The following is a 23,409-nucleotide window of genomic DNA, read 5'->3' as shown; positions in this document are numbered from 1 at the left end:
TTCTGCCATGGCGATTTACTGTATTCGGTCCAGTACACCTGCTCAAGGCAAACACCGTGACTGTAGATAGATTTGTATTTATAGTACAGGGGTGGGGAACTCCAGGCCTCAAGGGCCGGTGTCCTGCAGGATTTAGATATCACCCTGGGTCAACACACCTGAATCAAATGATTAGTTTTGGCATTGCCAGGCCTCTGGAGAACCTCAAGACATGTTGAGGAGGTCATTTAGCCATTTAAATGAGCTGTGTTGGATCAAGGACACATCTAAAACCTGCAGGACACCGGCCCTCGAGGCCTTTAGTTCCCCACCCCTGCTATAGTGGATCTTACATTCTGTTTCTCCTTTTTTAATTTTGTGTTGTAAATTCCCCTATAAAGATGATTTTTAAAATCCTCCCTGGTGCCCATGGTACTCTACCCTAAGCTTGGAGCAAACTTCCTTTAATTAATAGAAAGTAGTCAAACTGTTCCAACATTTCATGAAAGCTTTCGAAGTGTTTAACAAAAAAGCTGGAAAGTGGTGCCGAACTGCACCGTTTTAAGAAGGGAGGAAATAAATGTTCCTGCAAATGTCGGTATTAATTCTGCTCTTTAAATAATTTTTCATGTTAATCAAATCTGCCTTGAAGGAATTAGACTAACATCATAGTAATAAGCGAAAATAAATATATTTTTGGATTAAGCAGTGTGTTGCCTGGGTTACACTTTCTTTGAACATCATGAAAAACATTTGTTGAATAATTTAAACTTCCAATTAGCAAAATACAGTCTTGCTGCACCGTGTCTCTGTAAAGTGTTCACTGTAATGTGTACCGTCATTAAACTAGTAAAGTCACAAACATTGACCAAGTAATGGTTTGGGCCCAATTCTTCAACACAGTGTGAACTCTCTTAGGCAAGCTTCCTTATCTTTTCTTTAAGTGGTTCGTCACGCTTCTCAAAGGACATTTCTTTGGATGTCAGCTGCCTTTTGTTCCATCTTCTGTAAAGATGATCCCACACTTCTTTAATAAAAATAAAGTCCAGGGTTCAACATTAGGTGGAGGTCAATTCATGAGTGATAGTGTTTTTCTGTTTAGGTGCATATGTTTGGGATCATTGTGGTGCTGAAACCAAAGCTGTTGCCAGTCAGACACTTTTCCAATTTTATTGTTTGGTGGATCAAAATCTGATGTTTTCTGCTTTTATAACTTAATTAATTTTGACAAGATGTCCAACACCATTGGCTGAAAGGCAGCCCCAAACCTGACAGAGCATCCACTGTGTTTTAAACACAGCTGTGGACCCTTGCTGTTGTTCCTGAGCTACAACAGCAAACAGTAGATAGAGCATCAGCTAAAGATATAATTTAAAAATTAAATTGCTCATTTTTATGTTTAGACACAAAGTTAGTTAATCCCTTGAGTTAGGTGCCTTTTTTATTCTTGAATTATTCATACAACAGAGTTAAATGGGTAAACTGATCAGTAGGGATGGGTATCGTTTAGGTTTTATCCGATACCGGTGCCAAATCGGTACTTTTGAAACGGTGCCGGTGCTTAAACGGTGCTCGAACCGGTGCTTAAAGAATGGAGAACACAAACTTTGTCCAAAAACCTCTCATGTTCAGCTGTTTTTTGTAAAAAGATAACAATGTTAGCCTTTTCTGCAGCTATGGGGCATATATGGTATCACTCTTGGCTGGAAGCAGTGCTTAAACAATGGAAAAAAAACACAAACTTTGTCCAAAAACCTCTCATGTTTAACTGTTTCCCTCTTTTTCTTTGGTCATTTTAGCCTTTTTGTCCAGGGTGAAGGGAGTATCTGCCATCAAACAAGAAGACAGCCGCATGTAGCTATGATGATGTTTGCTAGTTCACCTTACATGCATTAATGTAATAACATGGTTAGCCTACTCAACGTAAATTACACTCGAACAACATTAAGCGACTCACGCAGAGAAGAACGGCTGCTGCTGCATCATCATCCTCATCATTTCTGCTACACTGGCAGGGCTAGGGGCCAGGACTCTATTCTTCGGGTTTTTGGGGGATGTTGCTCCGGGTCCGATAACTGGCAACCCACCCAATGTGCACAGTGTGAGGTCTCGCAGCAAGCTATCAAATACGGCGCATTTCTCGGCTTTTAAAAAAAACACTATGCGTCGCCAGGTGTTTCATCGGATTCGAGGTGTTACCTCCTTTGACAGTATCACAGTATCAGCTTAAAGCACTTGTTGCTGCTGAGTTTGCATATTTTGCTGTGAAGTACAGCCAGACTTTTGACCGCTTCGCCTTGGACATTTTTAATCTGTAGCTCTGCTCTAACTGAACGTACGTACCTGGCCCCGCCTACTATCCTGGGAAACGTAAAATGATTGGCTAGAAGTGTATCACAGCTCAGGAAAAAAAAGCACCGAAATAAAGCACCGAAATAAAGCACCGAAATGTGCGCTGCTTTTCGGTCTGGTTACTACCGTTTATGTCAGAACCGGTGCCATCATGGCACCGGACACCGGTACCCATCCCTACTGATCAGGTATACTATCAAGACCACTTTAAAAAATGACAAGATTTTTCTTTATATAGCAAAATATAAACAAATGAGCAGCTATTCAAAACAACATATTTGTAGTAGAAAACAGTTAAGGTTATGGATTGTGGTTGTGCTTTAAGAGAGCAGAAGTCACTTTAAGTTTCTCACTATTCAACCAGGAGAGTCTGTAGCTCAAGAGGTAGAGCAGGTCATCTGCTGAGAAGAAGGTTGGCGGTTTGATTTCTAGCTGCTCCAGTCTACATGCCAAATATCCTTAGGCAAGATACTAACCCTGGTTGCTCTGTGAATGTGATAGTAAGCACTTGCATTTAAAAAAAGTGCGTTTTTGAATGAGGCAAGTTGTATAAAGTGCTTTGAGTGCTCGGATAGAATAGAAAAACGGCATGTAAGAACCTGTCCATTTAGCATTCTATCTGTTGTCTAAACCTCTGGGTGACTATCATCCATCTATCCAGCATATATCACTTCATTTCAATGAATCATATGAACATGACTGCTCACTGCAGTAATCTTCATGTGATTGAGGCAGATAATATATATCTGCTCGCTTCTTTTTTACAGTGGTGGAACTCTGCTGACAGTGAGCGGGACCAACCTCGCAACCATCCGAGAGCCAAAGATCAGGGCCAAGTATGGACAGGCAGAGTCCTTTCATGTGAGTACTGATGTGACTGACACAGCAGCTGCAGAGTGTTTACAGTATACATTATTCAGATATACACCTAGATACATACATTAACTGACAAATACTCTGAAACAGACCTCTCTGTGTACAACAGCACATTTCCAAAAAGCTTCTTCTATGTGCCGCTGAAGGTGGCAGACAGTTTGTCTCTGAGTGTTGCTCACGACTCCTCGTTCAGCAACTCCAGCTTCAGACATCTAACGCTACCCGGGGCCATAACGCTTTTCAAATGTCACCTCACTGTTCAGAGTTTTACAGAAAAAAAAGAGACAGCATCAGAGGCTACGCATGCTTTATTTGAAGAGCTGAGGAATTTTGTCCCTTCTGTTAACAATGTTGGCAAAGGACTTTGGTGATTGTCAATGTGAGCTGAGTCTTTGTAGTTGTCAGGGTTAAGGACTAAACCACAAACAACACTAATGCACTTCAATCTGCGGATAAAGCTGCCATTTATGGAAGAGAAACAGCCTACAGGATGCATCTCAAACAGCTCTTTATCGAAGCGCTACTTTGCACTTAAAGGACTTTTGAACAACAAATCACAGTTACATTTTTCTTACTTCCAGTCCAGGATTGGGTTGCTATTTGCAAGACTGCAGACATACGTATGATAGGCAATCCATTACAAGGAAAAAAGGCATCATTTAAACTTTGCTGTTACATTTAATAATAAAATGTGTTGCATCTAAGACCGTAGTAGCCAAGCAGTCTTATAAATTAATGCAAACACGGCCATGACATCATGTATTCATGTATTCTCCAAAGCAATGGTGTAAATACACTCTCAGGTACAAGCAAAGGCACGGAGCACATTGCCCGTTATTAACAGTTGATCATAAATTTGCAACCAATTTACATTTCCAATAGGCCTAACAGCATTGTAGTTTCACAGGGCATTGACTTTAAAAAGGATGGGTTATTATGCCCAACAGATCCATTTAAAAAGAAAATTATAGCCTGCGGGTTATTTCTAAAAGAGGCAATTCTGCCTTTTTTTACTCAGCATGTAACCACCTTGTAAATAAAACTAGAACAACATTAGTGTTTAAGTGTTTAGCAATTTAAGTGTTTGGGATTTGTCCCAATCTAGATTCGACTGTGTATGGTAGCTGCACAGCAGGACTAAAAACATTTCTCTTTCATGTCTCACTTTCAGAACTGCACAGTGTATAACAATTCAGTCATGGTGTGCCTCGCTCCGTCAGTGGCGGACTCGGAGCTTGGTTTTTCCGAGACTGGCACCGGTCCCGATGAGATTGGGTTCTACATGGACAACGTGAACGCTCTGGTGGTGGTCAACGAGACATTCAGCTACTACCCTGACCCGGTGTTTGAACCGTTGAGTCCCTCTGGGATACTGGAGCTCAAACCCACATCGCCACTTATTCTCAAGGTCAGAAAGGAACACTTCTCCAGCTGGCTGTACCATTCAGCTTATTTCCTCGGTCTGCTTGATCTGAGGTTTTTGTCTAACACTGTCTAGCATTGGCACAGTACTAGCAGGCTTCGTATATACTTTTTAACTTGTCAGGGACTCATACACATACACATAATGCAGCTGTGAAGATAAAAGAGATTCAAGTACACATTAATGTTACCTTTGGACACCTTTTACTTACCTTTAAGTAGAATGGGAATAAGGCTTTTGACACCTACACAGAATTAAAAGTTGCCGCATTTACTACTTTCTTTGGTTGGAGGTGTATAAAGAGGTGTTTTTCTTTCACTTGACTCTTTATATGAAAGACTTTCATGCAGTGCAGTGGGAAGTAGAAAGAGAACATTTATTTAGTCCCCCCCCCCCCCCCCACCCCCATTGTGGAATCAACAGTTTTTATCTAGTATTGGCTGATAGGGACTAAAAGGTTTCCCCGAGCTTGTATCGATCGGTCAGGTCATGTCTGATTAAAAAAAGAATTTAATTACATTTTTGTTAGGCCATGCCTTTTTTATAACTGCTCCTACACTTGTAAGACATTCTTAATTTACCACTCAGATATCAGAGATCAGTCATTATTAGGTTTTATTTTTCTTTCACACCTTCATAGACAATATTCCTTCTCATTTCTAAGTAATGACTACTGATTAAATAAACACGAACCCATGGTTATTAGGCTTTTTTTTAAATCAGTTTTCATTTTTCAGTTGATTATGGAGTCATATATATTGTACTAAAAGATGAAAGGAAAAGCTACATTGCAAAGATAGTATTTGTTGTTCCATGTAGAATCTGATGAAAGAAACAGTGTTGCCTTATATGACATGTTACTGTACGTTACTTTGTATGTTACTCTGGTTTGTAAGTAAGATACTGAAAATTGTTAGATGGTTGTTGTTCTAAACAACCATCTAGGTCAAGCGGCCCACTTAAAAATCATGAAATCCCAGCCAATCTTAAATATTTACTCCAATCAAAATAAAAGACAAAGTGATATGCTTCCTTGAAATTTGTATTAAAAAATCATAAACAACACGGGCTGTCAGTTATAAATTGCTAAAGCTACCCAGTCATATACAAAGTGTTAAGGCCAATGTGTGACCCACCCCATATGGAAAAGATATATATAAATCGTATAAAGTTTTTATCTGTCTTGTATGAAACTTGTATGAAAAGCATACAAGAGTGGAAACACATATAAGATCCCTTGAAAAATTATATAATGAAACTTGTATGTTTTGGATAACTTACTAAAAAAAAAAAATGAAAGTAATGAGAAAGTGGCCACTTTCATGAGTAAATCATGTAAGCCTTATATGATTTATATATAAATGAAAGTGGCCACTTTCATGAGTAAATCATGTAAGTTTTTACTATTTCTTTTCCATATGGGACCTGCCACTGGGAAACAAACTTCAGTGCAAGAACAATACATTTAAAAATAGTAATATCATAAACCAGCTACTTCCTGTTACCACTTTTAGGTTTTTTTTTTTTATATAAATAGATACATTTATATCACTATGTAACTATACATAGGCCTACTTATTTCTGTATAACAGAAATTTCAAACTCAAATCCTGTTATTTCTGTCCACCTTATGTACCTTTGTGGCCCACCACACTTTGGGCGTCACTGTTCTAAGCTATCACACAACTTACTTAAATATGATAATTGATTATCTTTGATAAATATCACCATTTAGCTCTAAATCCATGCAAATCTCCTTACAAGGTGAAAGAGTGCAAGAGCCTCAAAATAATTAACTTCATTAAAATGACAGCATTTCAATTGGCACGTTATCGCATGTTAGCATGTTAAGAGAACAGGCTTTTAGAGCAATGATTAATCCATGTGTTTAGCCAAGTTCATGTCAACAATCACTCTGAGCCAAGGAGAAAAACTAAAATTTGTACTAAACCCTGACAGAAACTTTTAGGTATCTTTGTAAGTAGTAAGCTAACGAGCTAAAGCTAAATAGCTAACTAGGTTGTGTATGCTAAAGGTTGTGCTTTACATTAGACCAGATTAAAAAGGGCCTTTGCTTTACCCATATCTTACACTTCTGTGTTTATACTTTTGGTTTATGAAAGTCAACAAAGGACGGCACTCTCTAGGCTTGTTAAAGGTCAGCATATCTCCCAGAGGCTTGTGTGCAGGAATTTCAAAGCTTGACAGGCCTGCCATGGCTAGCTCAATTGCTTTGCTCTGATTTGACAACTGGCGTTGACGGAGGGTGTTATGAGTGACAGTTACTTTCTGTAAAGGAAGAACTCTGTAGAACACAAAAATAAACCAAAGAACTATATTTTTGTTTTTTAATTTAAACCATTCATTTCATTTTTTACCAAGGTTTTTTACTTTCATATTAACCACAAAAGTTTCAAACATACTGAACTCTTCTGTTTATAATGGCTAAACCAGCTTTGAGGGACACACATAAACACACTCTCAAAAGCTGTTTTTCTTCTTACAGAAAAAAGAAAAAACTTTCAAGTGTGTAAAAATAATTTAAAAAAACCCTTCACAAATTCATAATTGACAGGTGAAAGCAAATGTCCACACACACACCAAGGCCAGAAACCGTCCTTCAGTAAGTAAGAGCAGCTTCACTGACTACCGTCCTCGCCCACAGCCTCGAGGTCTGTTAAATAGCAGTTCTTTCAATTTGTGTAATTAATTCTTTGGAGCTGAAAGGCCAGTATGGAAATGCACAGGCCTAGAGGTTTGGATTACATTGGTTTTCAGTTATTTATTTATTTTTTTTCATTAACTGTGATTGGATATAAGTATGGGAAATTAATTGGGACTTTCTGAGTTGTGCGTATGCCTCACTGCATTATCTCACCCAGCTCACCTGAAATGTTTAGCCCGAGAGTAGCTGAAAAGGAATTAACGCGGCTGTTTCGGAGAGAATATATTTATTATATTAAAATAATCGGTGGAGAAAAAACTGAGCCGGGTTGAGACAAAAGGTGCACTCCGTCCTTTTAAATATGGGCTTTAAAGCGTAAGTAAGCTCTATGGAGAGCGCACATACTGTAAAGACACAAAGCAGAATACATTTCTTTAAAGATCAGTGTCACGCCGATGTGCTGTAGCTTTGGCTCGAATGTGCCTTGACTATCTCTTATGTTATCACAGAGAGTGCGCTACGCTGTTTATTTCCATAAAGAGATTGAAAGCGGCGTACCCGCCGTAATTTATTTCTTAAATGATAATTTATTATCAGTGAGCCTCTCAGTAATTGCCAAATCTCCTGCTTGGCTTGTTGGTGAAACTGCCTACCCACTGGAAGCACTGATGAGATGGACAAAAATGCAATTTGGCGAGATGGGATGTGGGGGTAGCGTTCCTCAGATGCGTGCACTGCGCCTGTCACGCAATTAATTTCTCATCTGTAGTGTCGGGTGTGTTTTTACTGAGGTAATGTTAGTGAGACGGAGAGAGAAAGAATAAGGAGGAGAAAGAGAAATAAAAAAATAAACATTCATCTGGTCTTGGTGAGTGCTTCGATGTGTGTGCTTGTGTGATTTTTGAGAGCGTGTCCCTGCATGATGCTTCTTGCCTGTTGTGTTTATGTGTGGCAACAGCTCTGTGTGTGGCTGCAACTCCAGTGCTTGTTTGGCATGAACTCAGCCTGTATGTGGCCAGGAAGCTGTGAGCGCACGTGTGTGTGTGTGTGTTTGCGAGATGGAATGGGATGCATGTTTACAGGGTTGCAGAGCGGGGCTGGGTGGCGGCCTGCAGAGACGATGGGATTGGAAAACGGAGTCTGTCTCTGTGACCCACTGCTAAGCCAGCGGGAGACGCCACAGCTATCTCCTCTCTCACTCCTGTCCTGTGTCTGTCTGACTCACTCGCTCTGTTTTCACGTTCGTTCCTTTTCTTTCTCATTTTCGAGCGCGCCCCTTTCATCTTTTCCTACCTCTCTCGAAATCTCTTTCTCCGCTTGTGCCTTTTCTCACCACATTTCCTATCAGCCTTGTTTTCTTTGTATTCGTCTCTCCCCCTGTATTTTTTTTTTCTTCCATGTTTTCTTGTTGTTAACGGTTCCTTCTTTTCACACCACTAACTGCCTCCTCCTTCCATCCCAGGCAGAGTGTATATCAAATCGCACTAGATATTGAAATGAAAGACTGGAACGGAAATTGACAAATGTTAGAATTTACACACCTTGAGGGTGCAGACTTTGTGTTGAGTACAGGACATAAGAAAAAAAACAATCTGTGTGGGTTTGTATGCCTCCCCAGTAATATTATTTCCTCTAGTATACATACAGTAGGGTTTGCTAAACTTATATCTCACTTATTTCCTGAGTGTTTGGCTTGAAAGTAATGTCCAAGTCCAAGAAAAACAGAATTAGAACTATCAAAAAAAAAAGCGCTGTATCTGGAGTATCTGTTACAAGCACCAACTGATGCTTGGAAACTGCTGCAGTAATCTGTGAGGCCTAAGATATTACTAATGATGAAAAGCCACTGTAACCCTGACCCTGTTTTTTTTTTTTTAGGATAATCAAAGGATTTGGGAGAAAAATGACTGGTTTTATGCAGTAATGTGCAAAGTCACTAAGCCATTCCTTTATTTCTTTGCATTTCGCTTCAAAATAGGAAAAGGTGCAGTGATTTAAGGCAGTATATAAGGCAAAAACAGACTTTTACAATTTTAAGGAAATTGAAAAGTCAACATTTGGTATGAGCACCTTTATTTTTCAACACTGAACTCTGATTGGCAAGCTTTCTAGTCTTCAGGATAGATCTCCAGGCTTCTTGAAGGACATCCAAAGCACTTCTTTGGATGTTGACTTCCTGTTTTTATTGTTCTCTGACAAGATGATCCCACACTTCTTCACTAATGGTGAATTCCGGGCTCTGGGGAGGCCAATCCATGACTCATAGTGTTTTTTTTTCTATCCAAGGATGCTTGTACGGCATGGCAGTGTGTGGGGGGAATGATTTCAATCCTAAAAAATGAAGCCATTGCCAATCAGACACTTTCCAGATGGCCTCCACCATGTTTTACAGATGGCTGTAGACCCTCACTGTTGTACCTCTGTCCCGATGTCTTCCATACACATTCACAATGATTTGACCCAACTACTACATAAGACCTGTCACCACTGATTTTCAGCCCAGTTCTTGTGTAATTTGATACCTTTCCATACCTCAGCCTTTTCTCTCTGTTTTCCTTCCTTAAGAACAGCCATTCTTCCATTGACACTATGTCTAACGAGGCTTCGGAAAACTGTAAACAGATCAGGTGAAGGGTTTGATGCTTGCCCTTCAGCTGATGGTCCCATGTTGATAGTCCAGTTAATGGTTTTGTGTCAGGTCTTAAGGACATGACTTTCAGATGCTGTTCATCCGTTGCAGACAGCTTTTTAGTTCTGCCACTTATTCTTTTGTCTTCCACTTGACACCTTTCTTCTAATTCTTTAAGGACACACTGAATGACATGTCGAGATATGCCACGTTTTTGGCTAATAGCTCTTTGGGAATTTGTCAGTACAAGAAATACAATTTAATGTCTGTCCGACTGTTATCTTTGGTATATTTCACAGTCTTTGTGCTTTGCAAAAAATGTGTGTGTAACATTTTTTGCTAAGTTGTCTGTTATGTGTAGACAGAACACTGTTTCTTCCTTTGACTAATAGTGACTTTTTTTTATGAATAATTCATAGGTAGGTCAGTGTTAAGTGTCTTAAAAATGAAAATGGTCAGATAAAAATGATTGATTGATTGAAAACAGCCAATGTCCAAAGAAAAACTTTGGGGTTGTGAGTTTTTCATAGTAACTTATGTTTATTAGATTTTTTTACCCCTTTCAATAATTGGAACAGCAATTTTAAATACTCAAAAGTCCCATATTAGCACAGCGTTGGGGTTTACTTGTCACTGATGATGAAGCTTCAAAAGGCTTCACATTGTCTGATGACAAAAACAACTATTTGATGATTTAATGATTCAAAATCCCATGAAACTCCCTCAGTCCACAGTTGATTTGTATTGTGAAATTAGAGGCGCCTATTTGACAGAAAATCAAATAGAAATAAAAGCCGAAATATCAACAACCTAACCCTTTATATGTCCCTTGGTAAAATGTTCCTTCACAGCGATAAAGACAAAAGAAACAGCTTCACACGTTTGCTTGATTTCAAGTAATAACGTCAAGAAATCGCAGGACCTAGCTGTCGTTGAAGATGAATGTTTTTTATGACATTGTAAATATTTGACCTTGTATAAGCGTCATGTTGTCAATGGCATTTGTTAGGTGAAGAGTATGGAGAACCACCAGTTTGATCCTTTAAGGGATATTAAATTAGCAAATTTATTGTCACTGACTTTCTTGTCAGTTATGCAGAAACTGGAAGTGATTTTCATCAAAGATGTGAAAATCATATCATTAGCAGAAAAATGTTCTGAACAAGTTCATTGTGAGCCGTCAAGAAAGGGTGGATAAATAAAAGTAATGTAAAAAGAAAAGCTCATGGTTACATTTTTCTCACGTTGGAGTTCAATGAAAGAAAGAAATATTGTCGGGCCTGCAAGTAAAGCGTCCTGACGATGAGCCGAGTGCCTGTCCTCATTACTTTTCTCCCTGTGTGTGTTTTTTAGGGCCGTAACCTGATCCCAGCGGCTCCGGGCAACAGTCGCCTGAACTATACGGTGCTGATTGGAGAGACTCCCTGCATCCTCACCCTGTCTGAGAGCCAGCTGCTCTGCGAATGGCCCAACCTCACTGGACAGCACAAAGTCACGGTCAGATCACAGCTCCTGCCTCTTCATCTCTGTCCCCGCCAGGCACGATGACCTGACGCGACTTTGGTTTACTAAATTGCTTGACTTTTCTGTCCTGCATTATCAGCGCCATCGAAGGGGGGTGGTATATAAAAAGGGAAGTTGCTCAATAATATGGGCTGGGACCTTCATGGTAGACTTCTTTCCTAATATAATTACTGGGCCAGCTTTTGGTGTTGCAGGATTCTTTGACAAGAAGCAATTTATTTTTTTTTAAAAAGGCCAGAAAATATAACAAGCTGTTCCTAGTGTGTCCACGCTGACCCAGTAATTCCTGTTGATGAATATGGAAATATTCTGGTCTGACAATCTCAGCCTGTAATGTCACTCTAACCTTGTTGTTGAGTTGTGTGAATAGCCCCTCGTGTCTTTTCTAAACAGTTTCCTCTGACAGATCCAGGATGTGCTTCAGTGAGCTTGCACAACAAGGCTGCTGTTAAATATGTTACGCTTAATTAACATGTTGATCTTTATTGGCCTTCATATCAGCTACACTGTTGATGGAAACAAAAAAAAAGGTGGTGGAAGTTTACTCTTTTTGTTTTTTAACCCCCCAAGAACCAGAACAGTGATAATCTAAAGCGTCGACCGGCACGCTTTCAGCCACTGCAGTGCTTTTACTCTTGAGTCAGATCCATTAAGTAGTGCTGCTCACAGGGAAGTCGTTCACTTGTTCACATAATGCACTCAACACAACCACATTGAACCTTTAGACGTGTCTGCAGACGCAAAGCCGTGTTTCTTTCTCTCCGCCGAAGCGTATCCACATCAACAGCTGTGCAAGCATCAGCACTTCTCCGCTGCAGGCGCTGCTGGTTTTAGATTTGAGAGTCCCTCTGTGCCCTTTTTTCCATTTTTCATGTATTTTTTTTATTAGCTTCACTTTACTGTGATGGCATAGACATTTAATAGTACACGGAATATAATGTACCTAACCCACAGTAAATCCACAGCCAGCCAGTCCTCTGCCTACACTCATCTCTAATCAAAGCAACACTCATCTTTCCTGCGCCATACTCCTCATATCTTCGTGGATCCACACTTAGGTGAACAGAGAGCACCGGCTCTGTCACAGGTCTGTTTTTTCAACAGCAGACACTTTGGCCTTTAGCCTTTTACAATGAAGGTTCTCAGTCTATCAGTTGTTTAGTCTCAAAAAACTCCATTAACACTTGAAAAAACTCTGTGATTTCCCAAAGCCAACAAAAAAAGTCTTTATGCTTTTTTTTTATCCAAACATGATAATAACAATTGTCCCAGATCCAAACATGCTAATCAGATTGCCAGGATTATTGTCTACCTGTTGGCTAACTGAATAGTCATCACTGCACTGAAAAAGACTTGAAGTTAATTTCATAGTTTGCTGATTGACAGGTACTGTTAAAACTGCCTTTAAGCAACACTCATCAGCACGGTGTCAGCTTCAGTCATCTTTCTCACTTGAGTTTGCAGGCCTTGCTCAGGAGCTGTGAAAGCTTCACACTTTTTATGTAAAGGAAATTACTAATGCTAAAGTCACACTAGGAAAAACAGTCGCTGGAGATTGCAGCACGATCAAAATTACTGCGACTGTTTGCAATGAAACTGCAGTATCGTTGGCTTCGAAGTAGGGCTGCCACAAACGATTATTTTGATAGTCGACTAGTCACCGATTATTTTTGCGATTAGTCGACTAATCAGATCATGCCTCCATTGGGCGTAAAACGTACAGCTTACTGCACAAGCATGCATCTGCTCTTATATAACTATCATTAGCTTACAGCTTTAAGTGTTTAAGGTATGTGCTAACTAAAAATAAAGACAAGATGATAGTTTATTAAATTTTAATGAAATTTGTAGATTGTTTCGGTGAAGTTTAATAAACTCCTTGCTATCTAAAATATACCGGGACACCGGAGTATATTCTCGAGCATCTCACACTTCTGATAATCAGTTGTCTGCTTGACATTTATTCAGCTGTGTAAAAACTATAATTTTAATCTCAACCAAACCGATTTACTCAGGAACAAATAAAATACTAAAAAAAAGCCAAACAATAACAAGTGACTTATATATCATGTTTAACCTGAGTAGCAAAAGACTGCGGTGGGTTTGAAAACGATTTGTGGGAGTCCGGTGTTCTCACGGGCTCTAGTGACCTTGCCCCCGGCTAGCTATCGAGCTAGTGGGTAACTGACGTCTCCAAAAACATCAGAGCGCTTCTGAAAATATGTGGTGTCTTGATAAACTGAGCAGATATTTGAGGTTTATACAGCTACATTCTCGCCTGAAAATATGTTAAACGTTTATTTTGTGACCCAGAAAGAATAATAAGAGTAATATTAAAACTAACTAGCTGCCGCCATTGTTGGAAACTGAGCAAGGCTGCGCTATGAATTCTGGGACACAGCTGCTTCTTCTTCTTCAGGGTTTAACGGCAGCTGGCATCCTTGTACATGCAGTGCTGCCATCTTCTGTTTCAGTCCGTTATTACACTCTTAAATCCTACTACTTATTCCTGCGTCTTTTATGATCTTACAAAGCTTCAAACGACGCGTCGACTATTAAATCAGTCGTCGACGATTTTGATAGTCGACGTAATCGTGACTAGTCGACTAATCGTGTCAGCCCTACTTCGAAGCGACTGTTTCAAAGACAAGGATCAGGTCTGCGACAATGCGCAGTCAATTGCAATTTTCAAATCAGCTTTGGTGCATCAAGACAATGATAAAACAGCAGTAAGATGAAGTCAGTTTGCAATCACTTTGCAATTTATTGCGGTCAAGTTGCAATCAGTTCCAAATCTGTTGCCAACTACAAAGCTTTTAAGTCAGTCCCCTATTGCAAAGAGATGCATCACAGATGAGTTGCCAACACGTTGGCAACCTTTCTGGTGATTGCAGGCACTCAGAGTCAGACTGGAAATGTTTGAAGAGAGGTTACCCTAAACCAGGCAATCTGTGCAATCACCTGTCATCCAAAAGTGGCTGCCCATCGGTTGCAACGGCTTGCAATCAGTTACCGAATGAGTATCCAAGAAGTCATGCTATGAAATATACACGACTGCAGATGGAAATAACAATCGTCCTTTAGTCAGCTCTTCATTGTTCATACTGACACTTCTTCAGCTGTTTTGGTTAGAGCCAGTTTTTACTGCTCTGTCAAGAAGCTAGCACACATTGTTGTACAAAGTAGTTTGGCGACTTCCTGCATGGACTTGCCTTCATTTCTCTGAAATTTATTTATTTATTTTAATAAAGTCTGATGCTCCAGACACATTAAGTTGTCCAAATGCATTGCTTCTTTAATCAGCAGAGCAGTTTTCAGCTGTGCCACCATAATTGAAAAAAATGGTTTTTGAATGCCCAATTAGCTTTTTAAGATGATAAACTCACATTAGATAGCACAGCGCTCCATTAAAACACACAACTGATGACTGCTGATGGACCTCTGTACGTCTATATAGGTATTTTGTGAGTTGCTCGCTGTCTTGGTCAGGTAACTGTCAGTTTGTCATCCTGCTCTGCTGAGCAGCCGAGAGGACTCCTGTTGTCTGAGCATCTGGTATTAGGAGAGGTTTTTTGTGTGACTAGAGGATGCAACAAAAAAACTAAACTAGAAGTGAAATATTAGGTAAGTTATGCAAGTTTGCTACAGTTTATATCCATGACAAGGCTCAGTCTCAGAGCCATGCCGAAAACATAAAAAGTAGTATTAAGAATAGAATTGTTTATCCAGGATGCTGCTGATATGAAGACATTAAGCTTGTCTCTAAGCTCTAATCCAGGAACCTCGTTTGTGTATAAACCTTTCTGATGTGCAAATTTTGGTGCAACAGGAAATCCAAGCAAAAGCAGCTTGTTTTTAAAAGTCACGGTCACGTCTCAAGCCGCAACTGTTTTTTTCTTCTCCACCAACAGCCGTGGTGTGAGTGCTGCTGATGTCACTTTCATTTCGAGTGTTTCGTATTTGCAGAAATAATGATACAGCAGAAAAGCAAGTGTCGGGAAAACTCTGAGAACGCGCCTCCAAGCGCGTCCTGCGGCAGTCATTGGCTTTACTTGTCCAAAGCGTTGAGCTGTCAGCAGACTCCAGACTGAAAGTCCTGATTCACTCTGACTGGAGCAGACTTTCAGAATCACAGCGCAGCTCCCGGAGCATCTGTGTGGAAGAAGGTCAAACGTCAACCAGGCGACGCAGCACTCACTGCGAATATATTTGGATGTTTGTCTGAATATCCCGACAGCGCACCCACTCAGAAGCCCTCCCCTCCTTCCACCCCTTTTTTAAACTTATCACCAATGTCCTTTCACAGTCATTTCACTATATCTTTATGACATTTACTCCCTGCTAGCTACAACCAATATACCTAGAAAGCCACTGACAGCACATCCATGTAATTCAATATGATAGCTCTCAATGGAACCAGTCAGCTCCAAGGTGGATCTCGCTTGGATTTTTCTTTTTCTTTTTTTATCCCTCCTTTTCTCTTTTTTGAACGAAATGTCATGTTGAATCTCGGAGCAATGCGACGTGTTGGCGGGGGTGGTGGAGTTAGTCCTTCGTCTGACAATAGCCAAAGAAAAAATAGAGCTGTCCGTTCCTATCTCTTCTCCCATGCACGCACGCACGTGTGTGTGTGTGAGTGACTACAGTGAGTGGCTTGTTTTTGGTGTGTTTATGTGCGCATCAACCCTTTTCCCCCCTTGTTGTTCTTGTGCGTGCCGCGCAGCGGAATGCTGCAGAGAAGGACACAGCTGTGGCACAATAATGTTCCCCATGTAGAATGACCTACATACAGAGGAACCCAGTGGGTGTCCAGACTTACCGGGCTTGTTGTGTGTTGTCGTGTGCGCGAGTGGGCATACTGTAAGGAAAGTCGTCCGCGTTCGTCAGTGTGTCTTTGTGTGTCCCCTCAGATGCTCAGCTGTGTGTTGGCAGCTGTGTGCCTCCCTTGAGTTTTCGAAGAAACTTGTTTGTTGTTTTGGCCTTCAGCTTTCTAAGTTCCTCCCCCAGTCCTTCAGTCTGACAGGAGAATAAAAATAGACAAATGCCTCGCAAATGTGTCACCACCTTAATATTGCTTAAACTGATGCCACATTTGTGTCGTCTGAGGATACGCTCCCTCCTGGTTCATTCTTTTATACATACAAATGACCTCAGATTAGATAACACCAGCTGACGATTGGAAGGGTAACAGAGCAGCCGTTTCTTATGTATTTTTCATGCGTTTTGGATTCAAAGCATGATGTAAAATATATGAGCACATATTTCAGATTAGCTGTCATAGATTCTAAAAAGTCCTTGAAGTGGTGACACACGCACAGAATACTGGCATTCAATGCCGTTTTCCCAAAATAAACATGTGAAGAGTCATTAATATTTAAATTAAGTGTCCTGGAGGATTCAGTTTTATGTTAAGTCGCTGCATAAAATAACAGTTTCAAAGAGTTATGGGAATTTGTTATTGTGGTTAGAGGCCTTCTTCACAGCTGACGTTTGGACTTGTCATACTTGGGAAGCTGGCAATCGGATGCAGGGCTAACACATAGAAACAGACACCAACTAACCTATCCCCACTAACTGCATGTCTTTGGACTGTGAAAGGAATCCAGAGTAGCTGGACAGAACCCACGTAAACACAGGGAGAACATGCAAACTCCATGCAGAGTTGTGAAATTAGAAAAGAAAGGAAAACAGGCTTTGTTTTTGCTCAAGAGCAAGGCAGAACCCTGCTCCTATAGCTAATCACAAACACACAGCATTGGCTGTATGGATTACAGCTTTTACAGTTTTGCTACAGTTTACTTGCACTACCGTGTTGTGAAGTTACGGTTACAACTGCTGCTCTGACAGTCTAACTCCGGGGTAGTTAAAAATCCCATCTGTGAAGTCGGGGTTGAGTCCAACATTGAGAGTTCAAATCCTAATGTGAGGGGGCGTTCCAGTTGAAAATATTGAGCGGCAACACAAAAATTCCAACTTCCAATTTCAAATAACTGTAGAATTACAGCTTTTACCCATAACATTATGTTGACTTCATTTTGTCCAAGTACCCAAGTAAACTATTAGTTTTGCTCAGTTTTAGTAAGTATGATTACTCCCCCTTGGCTGGGCTCAAGTTAATAATATAGCAATTAACTGTGATAAATCGATGAAAATTGCACACCTTTTGCTGTCTACATACACAGAAATAGACATTAAAGAGAAATTCTCATTAACTGCTTATGTTCAGATTCCAGCCAGAACCTCACATGTTGGCAATCTGTGTTTATTGAGACGACAAATATTTGCATACCTTCACCAATTGGTCTAAGAGTGATTGCGGTCAGATTGCAGTTGAGAGTGTTGCATGCTCAGTTTCGGGATCAACACTTGGTCGCTGCGACTACTTGCAGATGTTCACTGACTAGCCACAAGGAGGTTTGTTTACTCTAGTGCTACTGACCCATAAATGCAGTGTTTTAAGCTCTAGCGTTATCACTTTTGATTATGTGGAACACAACTTTAAACTGCTGACTTAAAATACACAAAAAGCAAAATCGCCCCATTGCTACCTAATCGACTTGCATACAGCTGCTAAGAAAATAGGGCCTTATTGTTAGCCTTAGGTGCTGTATAGTCATACCTGTCTTTACAGGTGATAATTTCCAACCATTAAATGCTAAAGTTTATTTATTTATTTATTTTAATCTCACAGCCATGGTAATTGACCGCTAATGGCTAGTAGCGACATGTGAAAACATTGCTATTGCGCAATAAAAATTACATTCACACTCTCCATAGTGCGAGTTTGCTGTGTCCACCAGCTGGTTGCCAATTTAGCTGTCTGCTGTTTGGTGCTGGGCAGGTACATTAGAACTTGGCCACAGAAAAATGAATCCCCATCGTGCAGGAAAGCAGTTATGAGAGCTGCAGGAATCAAAATGTTAAAGAGAATTGGAAACAAGACAATAAATGCTCCATTGAACCAAAAGGGGAATAAATGCACATATGCACTATTAATTGTCTGTGTGTTCATTACTTTGACTAACTCCTGTCACACTGTGGAGCACATTGTTATTATCAAAAAAATTAATTCAGCATTTTTAAATATGTTTAAACTCCTCTCTCTCCCAGGTAACTAATCCCGACTCCTGCTTAAGTTAATTTAGCTCAGTCTCCTTTGCAAACCGATCGTGTCCACACAACTAATTGGGCCGCATAATCTTACACAAAGCCAGTCTAATTGTCTTTACTACTGCACATTTAATTTGTGGGTATTGACTATGCTGCTATTGATACAACAGCTTCTCTATTTTATTTTTTTTAATCACACTTTGATAATGTTAACATGAAAGTGCACTTACAAGAACTTCAAAGTGCATAATCGCACCTCATTTGAATCAGTTATCAACCCCCCTGGTGGATTGCTTGATTTGATGGATTCCAGCCCTGTGTGTGTATATGTATTTTTTTTTTCCAATGAGACACACTGTGCTTATGTAAATGTAGTTAGTCATAAAAGAAAAAGAAATGTTTGACTTCCCATAATTACCATGGTTCCTTGGGGAGGGATTTAAATGCTGGTGATTACTTTGTTTGATTACTTATACTGTGTGTGCGCGTACGCATGCAGTATTTAAGTGTGTGGGCCCTGGAAGTGTGTTACGGTTGTTTTATGAGTGGATGTGTGTGACTTTGACACTGTCTGCATCGACCTCTACCGCGCTGCTTTAAAAGTCTCGGTGTATATGTGCTCTAACCCCTATCAGCTTATTAAAGTTGATGGTGATAAACGAGGACATAAACAACAAAATATCTAACCCAAACATCGAGTCTGCGGATAACGCCGCATTAAAGCAAAGGAGCGAGCTAACTTGTGAGATCTTCATTATCAAAGCCCTCTGAATCTTCTCCCCTAAAGGCAAGAATCGAAAACCTTTCCTACACGAAATGTTCAGAGCAGCGATGGTGATGTAAGCCTCCACAGTAAAAGCCTGTCAGAGATCTGACTGTTTAGTCCGAGTACAGAACGGATCAAACTTTAATGATCGTTGTTGAAGAAATTGGGTCAAGCAGCTTCTCTTTCATCAGACCAGCAACTTTTGATCTCTTCAGACCACCTCGTCTATTCTCAAGCCATCTGCTGCTGCAGAAATGACCGCCGGTTGTTTTCTCTCTTTCTCGCTCTCTGCGCTGAGGTGCTACGTGCAAATCCCCAGACTGTGTAGGGGAAAGCAAGTAAGTAGGAATTTCTCAGCTCTTAACAACTGCCTTGGCTCTACCTTTGAGCAATGCGCTAAACACTCGCCTCCAACAGTGCAGCTATTTGGTGGCCGCCAGAAGAACACAGGTTTTACCGAGCAGCTCTCTTGTGAACAAGCATCAATGTGTGGGAGGGAGTTGGGGGCATGGTGATGATTTCTGTTTCTTTCTCTGACCACTTATCACTTGTGTGTGTTCAGATCCGTGCGGGTGGGTTTGAGTACTCTCCCGGGACGCTTCACATCTACTCTGACAGCCTGCTAACGCTTCCCGCCATCATCGGCATCGGAGGGGGTGGCGGCTTGCTGCTGCTGGTCATCATTGCCGTGCTGATAGCCTATAAGAGGAAGTCGAGGGACGCTGACCGCACCCTGAAACGTCTACAGCTTCAAATGGACAACCTGGAGTCCAGAGTGGCCCTGGAGTGTAAAGAAGGTAGGCTGTAGAAGCAGTGTGGATCCAGCTTTTACCCTTGCACTATTGGAAAGTAACAAGACCAAAAAAAAAAGAAAAAAGATGGGGATCTTTCAGCAGAAATAGGATAAAATATAAAATAATCCACTACAGTTAAAAAGGTTTTTAAACTCCAATTTGAATAGAAATCAAATTTTATTACGGTAACTCAATGTGTTTCATCATTTTCAGAATGATAAATGAGTAGTATGATATTTTAGTTATATACAGCTTGCATTTATCTAAAGTGTATCTAATGAAACCTGCCTACATGCTCTCTAAACTTCACAAACGAACATTTCCTACCTTGTTTGTTCAGTAGCTCGAAGCTGTAGTACACAGATGAGATGTTTAATGGGGGTTTAATTTTCTTGCGTGACTACCATGGCTCGCTGGTTTCTCCGTTGGTTGCCTGGAAAATATACAGTGATCATAAAACAGGCAAAGTATACTGGTTAATGTTTTATATGTTACTAGTACTACTATTTAAAGCTAATTTCCTGCTTGTGTATTAGCATGTACAGTGTTTCCCAAACTGCATTTGGGTGAACTGTCCAGTGGTATTAGCAGCTGTCACAAGTATATTTATTGGTTTATTTTAGCTACTTACTTGTTATTATCAATATGTGAGGAAGATGACATCTATGGTCAATCAATGCTCCCTGCTTTCTTAGCTCTTAACTTAGACTCTCTTGTGTCTCCCCTACTGGTTGGATTGCTGGTCAGATTGCTGTTGTGGAGGATTTTATTCACCTACTTACCCAGAGAAGAGTTCATTCCACGGTGTCACATACTCTAATTTCAGCACCTTGGTTGCAGCTAGCTATGCTAGTCCCTTTGTTGCTCTGGATCTAGAGCTGAATACTGAGCTGAAGCAGTATTCTTCCCATATCCTGGAGCAGATGGAGAACTCCAAACTCCCTTTGACTGAAGCGTAGAACAAGGACTATCATGGGCAGTCTAAAAAGATATTATTGAAGTTAATCTTCAAGCTGTGAGACTCGCTGGAGGTGAAGCTGCAGTTTGATTATTTGTATTTGCAGAGAATTATTACTGCAGAAAATTATCACATTTGCACAATATCTCTAAAACTAGAAACAGTAGCGGTTTTTGATACAGGCGACACGGGCGGTTGCCCGGGGCGGCATCACGGACATCGGCAAAAAATAAATAAATTGCTCGTACTCATGCTGCCCCGACAAGTAGACAAGTAAACAAACAATAAATATAAGAAGAGTAAGAAAATAAATGTACACTTTAGGACCAGGGGTAAAGAGATCAATAACAATTTAAATTTATAATTTACAGTTTGATGATTTAAAGTCTCACACGCAACCTGTCGAAAGGGGAGGGGGGTCGGCTGCTTCCAAATAGAGCGCATTTCATTCATAAAACAGGCTAGGACCGCCACTGACTAGAAACATCCTGTCTCAGAGTAAAGCTATAAATGATAAGACTTATTGAAAATTCTTTATTTATCACTTCTAGGCTGGAATGTTGTAATTCATTATTATCTTAAATACTCCCTGAAAAGCCTTCAGTTGAATCAAAATGCTGCAGCGAGAGTACAGATGGGGACTAGAAAGAGAGAGCATATTTCTCCCATGTTGGCTTCTCTTCATTGGCTCCCTGTTAAATCCAGAACTGAATTTACAATCCTGCTCCTCATATACAAGGTCTTGAATAATCAGGCCCCATCTTATCTTATTGACCTCGTATTACCATATCGCCCCAATAGAGCACTTTGCTCTCAGATCACTGGCTTACTTATGGGTCCTACAATATTTAAAAGTAGAATGGGAGGCAGAGCTTCAGCTTTGAGCCTGAATTTGAAGGAGAGAGACACCCTCTCTACTTTTAAGATTAGGCTTAAAACGTTTCTTTTTGATGAAGCTTGAATTAAATTATGTAAACCCCTAAACACTGTCACAAAAAGAAACTAAATCAATGGGAGGCGAGAGAGGAATGATTTAGATTTTTTGTCTCCATATTTCTTCCAAGTATATAATAACCCGTTCATCTGGTTAAAGTAGATGGTCGTCACAGACTAGATAAATTACACATTTGCCACTCAAAGCACTTTAGACTTTCTTAATCTTTTTGCACCTGCTCACTGCCTGAGTAAACTTGTTTCAAAGGTCAGCAACTGGCAATGACATCGATCACAGTGTGGGAGTCTGCTGAGCTGAGTGAGTATACAACAACGCTTCCTGAAAATGGCTTTGAAGTTTAATAATAGGAAATGTGCATGCTGAGCAGTGTTAAAGGATATTTCTGCCAGGGTCAAAGCAAGATTGTTATTTTATCTATAGTCATTTATATTTGGTGGTATGACGGTGTTCTGGGAGAGATGAAATATGCCAATAGGAAGCACAGAAGGGCAACAGAAAATGATGATGCAATGTTCAGTATTTTACAGAACAATTAAGCAGAAGCAAATCGTGCTGTATGGATAGCACGAGGTGTTCGGCTCTACTGATACTCAAAGGTGAAACTGTAAACAGCACACAGATGCCTGTCAATTATAGGGAAACCACTGTAAAGCATCTCAGCAAGACGTTGTTCCACCACAAGCCTCACAGCACAGCTCCAGTGCTTCTCGGCATGGATTGGCATCTGGGCACTGGAGGAATGGACACCTGTTTTGATAATGATGGTGGTGGAGAGCACAGTCTAACGTGTCAGTCATCTGTCCGTACCTCCGAGTGAAAACACAACTCAACAGCAAGACTGTCAGAAAGACGGAGAGCACACACACGGCTGGAAAGTAGATAGTGTGAGAGGCCTATCTGAGGTCAAGCTAACAAGGGGATTATTTGCAGAGGAGTGAGAAAATATTGTGAGTGAGAAACCGACACAAAGAAACTGGGTTAAAAGAGCGAGAGTCAGCAGCAGAGTGTGGATGACTGATGTGTGGACAATCCAGGTGTTTACACTCAATATAATAACACGGGCACACGCAGCCACGCTACAGAGTAATGATACGATTACACTGCGGTCATGACACAAAGTCGCAACACCTGCCAGGGAGCAGCTGTCAAACAAAACTACACGAGTGTTGTTTTTCAAAGTGCAACATTCTCAGGCCGATCTTTGCACGCGCAATCCTGACTGCGGTGACATTTCCAGGTACGTGTTTCTTCCTTGTCGCGTCGCCTCAGTTTAAGATGTTGTCATTTGTGTTTTTCACGAAACACGACTGGAGAAAGTTCCGCTATTTACAACAGTAGGCCGACAGGCGAGCGTTGAAGTCAACGGGAAGTCAACAGC

The 23,409-nt window shown here is 40.5% G+C and overlaps 1 protein-coding gene and 1 long non-coding RNA gene across 2 annotated transcripts in view; one reads left to right on the top strand and one right to left on the bottom strand.

The window, feature by feature from the left end:
* LOC113012858 (plexin-A1-like) overlaps nucleotides 1-23,409 on the top strand; it is a 309,396-nt gene that overhangs the window by 244,202 nt on the left and 41,785 nt on the right. The window contains exons 17-20 of the mRNA XM_026153254.2: nucleotides 3,099-3,192; nucleotides 4,379-4,615; nucleotides 11,278-11,421; nucleotides 19,887-20,121. Of these exons, the coding sequence (XP_026009039.2) occupies nucleotides 3,099-3,192; nucleotides 4,379-4,615; nucleotides 11,278-11,421; nucleotides 19,887-20,121 (710 nt within the window). The remainder of the gene's footprint in view (nucleotides 1-3,098; nucleotides 3,193-4,378; nucleotides 4,616-11,277; nucleotides 11,422-19,886; nucleotides 20,122-23,409) is intronic.
* On the bottom strand, nucleotides 14,360-16,449 carry LOC145423171 (uncharacterized). Its single transcript, XR_013904279.1, has 2 exons — nucleotides 16,268-16,449; nucleotides 14,360-15,600 (listed from the first exon to the last, which is right to left on the bottom strand). It is a non-coding gene; the product is annotated as an uncharacterized LOC145423171 (long non-coding RNA).

Source organism: Astatotilapia calliptera, chromosome 20 (genome assembly GCF_964374335.1).
Source record: "Astatotilapia calliptera chromosome 20, fAstCal68.1, whole genome shotgun sequence".
NCBI classification, from domain to species: domain Eukaryota; kingdom Metazoa; phylum Chordata; class Actinopteri; order Cichliformes; family Cichlidae; genus Astatotilapia; species Astatotilapia calliptera.
This window is presented reverse-complemented; position numbering and strand designations above follow the sequence as displayed.